The sequence below is a fragment of the Limulus polyphemus genome, unplaced genomic scaffold (genome assembly GCF_000517525.1).
Source record: "Limulus polyphemus unplaced genomic scaffold, Limulus_polyphemus-2.1.2 Scaffold5794, whole genome shotgun sequence".
Classification (NCBI taxonomy): Eukaryota; Metazoa; Arthropoda; class Merostomata; order Xiphosura; family Limulidae; genus Limulus; species Limulus polyphemus.
The window spans coordinates 9,806-18,377 of NW_013671404.1; the positions used below are offsets into that span (position 1 = coordinate 9,806).

Genomic DNA, 8,572 nt, shown 5'->3' on the forward strand with positions numbered 1-8,572 from the left:
TTGCTTCTGGTTTTAAATCACGAGAGATTACTGTGAACGTGTTTATGTTGCTTCTGGTTTTAAATCACGAGAGATTACTGTAAACATGTTTGGGGATGTTTCTGGTTTTAGATCAGGATGGATTGCTATGAACGTTTTTTCCAAGTTTAGATCAGAAAGAACGTAATATCCATATTTTTACTTCAGATCTTACAGATTTTTCAAGGTATCCAAACTTTTTACTAACTTGTGTTTGTATCCTTTTTAACTTTAAAATTTAGATTTAAAACTACCAAAAATTTCGTGAAACCTTTTACCCTGTGTTTTTAACTGCATATTCATTTCAGTTTTCACGAAACACTAAAAACGTTATATTTCTACTCAGCATTGAATCAGTTATAGAATATTTAATTGTGAGCTCTGTTTGGAAATGAATAACAATCTATGTTTAAAAAAAAATGATTTGATTTTGCTCGTGTTGATTATTCGAGTTTCTCATAATCACGTGTCTTCCAGACTAAGAAAAGTAAAAATGGATCAACGAAAATTAACGGACAACGCTAGCACAATTACCGATATGGCTAAGGTAACAACGTTCTATATTTACTCAAACTGTTTTTATTCGTTCTCTTGTGATAATTAATTAAACAAATTCATTTTAATTATAATTTTACAGCACGAGTAAGGAATTTTTTTAATTATATATATAAATCTGTGCATTTATCATTTAATATTTCGTTTTTGTTCGTTTGTTGTGTAACAGTTAACAAGTTTCTCATTTGACATACACGAGTTTAAATTCCTATGTGCGTTTTGTCTGAATAATTATCAACAGTACGCCATTACTGAAGTGGCTGAAGTTGTTACTAATACACGTGAAATTTGTCAAATAAATCACGATGACTTGAACGTTTTCTCAGAGAATAGCAGCTTTGTATATGACGTAATGTGAAACCGATAAATATAAAAAAATCTTTTTTCAGAATAACAACTAGGCAAAAACTAATTTCTTAATAAATGCAGACAAACAAAATAACTTGAAATTTTGATTCGGTATGGGTGTTAAATGATTATAATTTGTAAAGTAATAACTGTAAGCTCTGAATAATCGATAACTCTGAATAGATATTATACGTCACATCTTTAATCGATAAAATATGTATTAAAAGATAATTATCAAGAGAACATTGCATGTATCAACAATGATATCCTGAGTGTTATCAGTTTTTTTTCTTCTTTCATAATTAATTTTTGTTATCCATGAAAGCTTTCAGTTATTCATATCCGTTTGAAACTTTATGATGATAAATTGTTCCTTTTTTTTTACGAAAGGTATTGGTTTCGGTTATATATTGTGAAAGAGTATATTTACGAGATTAACAATGCTCCATGAATATTCTCGTCTCTACTTGAGCCATTCTGTATCGAACTGACAGGTAAAAATGTTCCTAGTGTCAAGATTAAGCGAAAAACACAACCTTTTTTTTTTGTATTTTTTGGTATTTTGTACTCTCATTCCTAGAGTTGAGCACGAGATCCTTCGGTATTTTATGGAAGTTATTAATGCTGTGATTGGCTGAGAAATCGGTAGTGTTTATATATATATATACATATAATATGCAGGGGTGTACATATCGTTGTTTCACTTTATATTTTTAACGTGGTGTGACGTAGCTTTACACGTCATTTTTCAGATTTTCACGGTAGTAAGTACTCCTGAAAGATCTCGTTTTGGTTTTGATATTAAACTCTAGTCGAAGGTGGTGTTCAAAAAACTTGGTGTTAACTGGTTTTCTTCTCGTCTTGGTGTTGATATTAAACTATAGTCGAAGGTGGTGTTAACTGGTTTTCTTTTCGTCTTGGTGTTCATATTAAACTTTAGTCAAAGGTGGTGTTCATGAAACTTGGTGTTAACTGGTTTTCTTCTCGTCTTGGTGTTGATATTAAACTCTAGTCAAAGTTAATGTTCAAAAAACTTGGTGTTAACTAGTTTTCTTCTCGCCTTGGTATTGATATTAAACTCTAGTTGAAGGTGGTGTTCATGAAACTTGGTGTTAACTGGTTTTCTTTCGTCTTGGTATTGATATTAAACTCTAGTCAAAGTTAATGTTCAATAAACTTGGTGTTAACTGGTTTTCTTTTCGTCTTGGTATTGATATTAAACTCTAGTCAAAGTTAATGTTCAAAAAACTTGGTGTTAACTAGTTTTCTTCTCGCCTTGGTATTGATATTAAACTCTAGTCGAAGGTGGTGTTCATGAAACTTGGTGTTAACTGTTTTTATTCTCGTCTTGATGTTAATATTACACTCTAGTCGAAGGTGGTGTTCAATAAACTTGGTGTTAACTGGTTTTCTTTTCGTCTTTGTATTGATATTAAACTCCAGTTGAAGTTAATATTCAATAAACTTGGTGTTAACTGGTTTTCTTCTCGCCTTGGTATTGATATTAAACTCTAGTTGAAGGTGGTGTTCATGAAACTTGGTGTTAACTGGTTTTCTTTTCGTCTTGGTATTGATATTAAACTCTAGTCAAAGTTAATGTTCAATAAACTTGGTGTTAACTGGTTTTCTTCTCGTCTTGGTGTTGATATTAAACTCTAGTCAAAGTTAATGTTCAATAAACTTGGTGTTAACTGGCTTTATTCTCGCCTTGGTGTTGATATTAAACTTTAGTCGAAGGTGGTGTTCATGAAACTTGGTGTTAACTGGTTTTCTTTTCGTCTTGGTATTGATATTAAACTCTAGTTGAAGTTAATATTCAAAAAACTTGGTGTTCACTGGTTTTATTCTCGTCTTGGTGTTGATATTAAACTCTAGTCGAAGTTAACTGGTTTTCTTTCGCCGGTGTTGATATTAAACTCTAGTCGAAGTTAATGTTCAAACTTGGTGTTAACTGGTTTTCTTCTCGCCTTGGTGTTGATATTAAACTCTAGTCAAAGGTGGTGTTCAAGAAACTTGGTGTTAACTGGTTTTCTTTTCGTCTTGGTGTTGATATTAAATTAGTCGAAGGTGATGTTCAATAAACTTGGTGTTAACTGGTTTTGTTTTAAATTTGATCAGTTTCAAATCTCTGTGAAAACTAAGTAGGACTTGAGAAGTTATTGTATACACGGTTTGTTGATTGTTTTTCTTATTAGATGTACAGACGTATTTTGTACTTGGAATGATACATAGTTTTAAACTATGGAACTGATACGGCAAGCGTAATCGTATATAAATGTAAATATTTCACTTTGATGTAAGAAAACCTGGCTTGGGTTCGTCGGTGCGAAGAACCAAAAGATGGTGCGTACAGAAGTTTTATTCCCTTACTTGTTTATTGTTTTCTAAGGAATTCTGCTCGTCATCCCCGACCTTTAGGTAAGAAAACTAGTCTTAGATCTAACAATTATCGTGTTTCAAACGAATATGTACAAGTGTACGATAAAAACTGAGATATTTCGAACAAAAACACGATAATTTAAAGTTGTAGTAATGGAACTTCTGAGAAGGAGCACGGAATATGATTACAACAATTTGTTGTAAAAATATACAATTAAACAAACATAAAAATGCAAATATTATTACTTAAAACGTAAGCATCACGGATTGAATATTTTAAAGTTTATCAATTACTTAGATAAGTCTGGTGTACTCGGTTTACAGACATAACAAAATAATAATATCGTTGAATAACTAGGACTATTCATAACACCGAAGAAACTGTTGGAATAATAGTTTAAATTGTCTAGCTATGGGCAACATTTTTCGGATATATCATATTAGACTATGAATCCGAAAGTTCAAGGTTTGCGTCCTGTAACCGCGAAAAACGTGTTCCACACTTTAGTGTTGTTGTTACGCTATGAAAGTGACGGTCAAATTCCAATATTTTTGGTCAGATGTGAGAAGCCGAAAAGTTGGCGGAGGGTGCTTTTGACTTCCCTCTTGTCTATCTAAACAATAACTAAGTAAACAATGTTGTTAATATAATTTCTGGACACGATGTATTACCTCGGATCTTTACGTGGTGTCTCTCGCGGGAGCTTTAAGTCCGAGGGTTAAGGTTCATTTGGTCATTGCTATTTCGCAAATACCAATACAATTTAATAGAATGAGTTCAAGTTTGCCCAAAAGGTTGAGCCATTGTAATCGAACATAATGTGAATCTCATTTTGAACCTAAGCACAATGCTAATAAGATTTATATTATCTCTTGACAAATTTATTTCTGCCACGTGATCTTATGAGGTGAAATTTCATATTTGTTTGCGGATATACGACCAACTAGGTAGATATAATTAGATGTCTTTTATAATTCATTCTTAATTTTGTTTTAATTCACAAGAGATCAGAGTTCCTTTTTATTCATTAATATTTCATACTTTCAACAATTTTCTCGAGTTTCGTAAGAAACTACACTTAAATGCGTAGAGAGTGTCTGAAAAAAAAAATTGATTGTAGAAGGAAACTTGACCTTATTTAGCAGATAATTCTATTTTTCCTCGAAAAGATTTTTTAGTTCAAACCCAAATCCTTTTGATATCGTACTTTCCTCAGCACCCTCTGCCGTGATTTCATGTGCATGATTTGTGGCACTGGCACTAATAGTTAGTCAGAATTACGACTTTTCAAACAGTATTTTTGACTTTTCTTTTTTTCTATTCCCAGACACAGAACACCGTGTATGAGATTGTTTCCGACATGAACCAACGGCAAGAGACACTGGAGGAACGAGTGGCTGTGTTAGAAGAACGACTCGGAGTCATACAAGAGCAGATCCAATCTCTTCCAGAAACCATCTCCTTCAGTCTGGCTCAACAGCTAGCAAAAAACCAGGTTCCTCTTGAACATCGACACACCTACCTTCATCCGGACGATGCTGCCTCGCTCGCGGTCCGGCCCAACTGGTCTTCAATGAACTTACCCCCAGGTCAAAAAGGTGGTGGAGGATTACTCCCCCCTCTGATACCTAGAGCGGGCTCCACGGAAAACTGAATATATCTGTTAATTGTTGGCGGCAATAAAAATTAGCGATACGACTCGTTTGCACAAGTTAATATAAAAGTATATACATTAATTGGATTAAACGACTGGAGTATCCAGTTTTGTTCTTTCACGTTGTTGATTTGTTTCCATGTGAACCGAATCTAGTCGATTACTTTCTGAGACTGCAAATTTCACTGTGAGGTTGGACCGTCCATGTACAGAAGGATTCCACAGCCGAGTGATAAACGTTTTGGCGGTAAAACAGCGTACTTTGTTAAGTGGTTCAGACTACGTCACGTTTCAGGAAAATAACTTGGTTCAACAAAAACAGTAACCCCGTAGTGTGATATACATCATAATCCTTTGTATTTGATTTCTTGGTGTTTTAACAACACTTCCCTAACCTAAACGCACGTGTGTTGTGTTAGAAACTCAACTGCGTTGATCACTTCTGAAGTGAAATAACTTGAATTCTAAAAGTCCAAGGAGTCTACCAGAGTTTTATCTGTTTAGACCAAATGAACATTTTGCAATGAGACTCTGGAAAGGTTTGGTTTAACAAAACTCTACCAAATAACTAGAACTCTTTATTAGGTTTACTTGGAACTATTAAATTAACAGCGAAACATATTTTCTGAGTATTTACAGAAATACCAAGTCGTTTAGGAGAAGTATAAGAAATTCAAATGGGCGTTGTCACGACAACTAAGATATTCAGTACTAATACTTACAAGGGATCTTTGCCAAATTATTTCAGCATTAACTTACCGTAAAAACGAAATTTTGTATTTAGCTGTAAGAATAAAATTGTCTTGCTTTTAGCAAAAAAAAAAATCAACTCGAGTCGGTTGTATAAAGTGAGCAAGTTTTTTTTTAACCTTTCAACAGTCGGATATCCTTGTAAAGTGGATACTGATACAGAAACTAGAACAGAGGATTAGTTTTGTTCCCTCTTCAAGTTTAGTACGATCAATTTTACTGCCCCCCAGATGGGATTAAATATTCTGTTTAACAGAAAGGAACGGGACTAATAGTTGTCTTGTTCAGATCCTTGTGTACGACAGGTTGCCATCTCAGGGAAGTCAAGTTTCATAACATACCTGAATATTGTCAAAGATGCACAGAATGTTGAGTTATTCTCAAGAAACCGGATGACTTCATATCAACGGAATGGATATGTCTTGTGGTAGGTTCTGTATCTGGTTTAACCTTTAGTTCGTATCTTGTTCCGGGCCAACTTCATGAGTCCAGAGTGAATGATCCTCTTCTTTGGAATTTGTTTTCTAATTAATGGATTTAAAATCACTTGAGAACAGGTAGTACAAACGTATCTTTTACTTCTCTCTCTATACGTAAAATTTTATTGGTGTTTTTTAAACTAGTGCGGAAGCTCTATTCATTGAATAGGTAATAATGATTAATATACTTTTCTAGTTGCCCCCCCCCACATTAGAATCTGGGTTTCAATACCCGTGGTGGGCACAGCATAGATAGCCCCTATTGTGTATGAGGCGTGGAGTTAAATTAACGACTGAGTTGCTAGGGTGACATGTTTCACCGTGAGGCGTGGAGTTAAATTAACGACTGAGTTGCTAGGGTGACATGTTTCACCGTGAGGCGTGGAGTTAAATTAACGACTGAGTTGCTAGGGTGACATGTCTCACCGTGACGTGTGGAGTTAAATAAACGACTGAGTTGCTAGGGTGACATGTCTCACCGTGACGTGTGGAGTTAAATAAACGACTGAGTTGCTAGGGTGACATGTTTCACCGTGAAGCGTGGAGTTAAATAAACGACTGGGTTGCTAGGGTGACATGTCTCACCGTGACGTGTGGAGTTAAATAAACGACTGAGTTGCTAGGGTGACATGTCTCACCGTGACGTGTGGAGTTAAATTAACGACTAAATAAAAACAAATCTGAGTAAATTTAAATTGTACGTGCGGTATAAAAGAACATATAGATAAACATGAAGAAATAATGACAACATTGTTTTTGTTATACAATGTTCTTATTTTTATCAAAATATAAGAAATCAATATTAATGATATGAGAGGACTCTGGCATTTAAACGGTTTACAGCTAAACACAACGTGAATCGTTTCACACGTCTTCTCTATCTGCTTATAAACTTAAATAAACATAACGTGAATCGTTTCGTCTTCTCTATCTGCTTATAAACTTAAATAAACATAACGTGAATCGTCTTCTCTATCTGCTTATAAACTTAAATAAACATAACGTGAATCGTTTCACACGTCTTCTCTATCTGCTTATAAACTTAAATTTGGTTTTTCTAGCACGTTTAAACTGTCTGTTGCTCGTATATATAAAAATTTAGGACTTAATAATTTGTGTGAGGTAAAGGAAAACATGAACTTAAGTGATTCCGGTAAGTACAGGAGTAACTTGCCACCTCAAACGTTCGATTATAGTGATAATGACAGAAAAAATGTGAACATATTTCAATTCTGAATCGTATAACTATTATTTCCGCCATGTATTTGTATCACATTATCTCTAGACTTTGTTGTTGTCCCTTTTAGCTATGTGTACATCTATAGTTGTTTTCATAAACTCAAACGAAAGACAGCTTTAATTTTTTTGTCTGTTTCGAACTTTCTAGAATACATTCGAGTTCTGATATCCTTCAACAACTAAGCCATCTTTTATTTATAGTAAACTTGTTTTATGTAAGTTCCATCGACCGTTTCGGATTCGACGTTTCTGTTTATAGCTTCATCGGAGCTCTCTTCATTATTTTAACAAAGTTTCTGTTTATCTACTTATAACTGGAGAACCGCTGGACCGATTGTCACCAAACGTAGCATGTAGTATATAAAGGACATTGTTGAATATCAGGAATCCTGGTGACGGCTTGAGTCAAAAAGTTTCATCAACAAGGATTTACCAACGTTCCTCTAATTAGGACTTGTCCATCTGTATGTCAGAAACAAAATATGCGTTAATTAATTGAGTAACCTGAGATGTTTTTTGTGTCATTTTACCAAATATAAGACATTTATAAAGCCCATCATTTAAACTGTCTATATTAAGTTAATATCTACAGAAATCGTAATTTTTCTTTGATCAAAACTTTAATCTTGTTGTCAGTTTCTCGAGATGACACTGGAATTATATTAACTTGTGTCACTGAAGATCGGAGGCGCTATACGATTAGCATCGTATTTTAGGGTTTGATCATCACTAGAATGAAATATAACGTTAGGCTAACGTCAGTTGATCAAACGTTAAGATGTCGGACTGATACAAAGAGATTATTTCAGTTTATTTAAATAACCTTAGGTTAAATGAGATATAATTACATTTATAAAATCGTATATCACAAGCTAACGTTGTACTCTAGACCTTGCAGGTTGAAGGTATTTTGTACTTTGAAATGGTGTTCATTGTGTTAGCTTTGTCTACTTTATTTTTAACATTCATAATTCGATAGTAATCACATTCTTACGGATGTGAGACTTCATTACTGCCTAATTTTTCTGAAAACTGGGAACAAATTTTGGGAATAGGGGTAAGTTGAACGTGTTTAAAATTTGTATTAACATAGGTATATTGATATATATATATATGCGTGCGTTGTGGCCGTATACATACATACACGTA

The 8,572-nt window shown here is 34.0% G+C and overlaps 1 protein-coding gene across 1 annotated transcript in view; it reads left to right on the forward strand.

Annotated features, from left to right (window-relative positions):
* The window catches only part of LOC106472990 (small conductance calcium-activated potassium channel protein-like), a 15,734-nt gene extending 7,162 nt beyond the window's left edge, over positions 1–8,572 (forward strand). The window contains exons 4-5 of the mRNA XM_013933663.2: positions 496–565; positions 4,629–8,572. Coding sequence (XP_013789117.1) covers positions 496–565; positions 4,629–4,955 — 397 coding nt within the window. The 3' untranslated portion in view covers positions 4,956–8,572. The remainder of the gene's footprint in view (positions 1–495; positions 566–4,628) is intronic.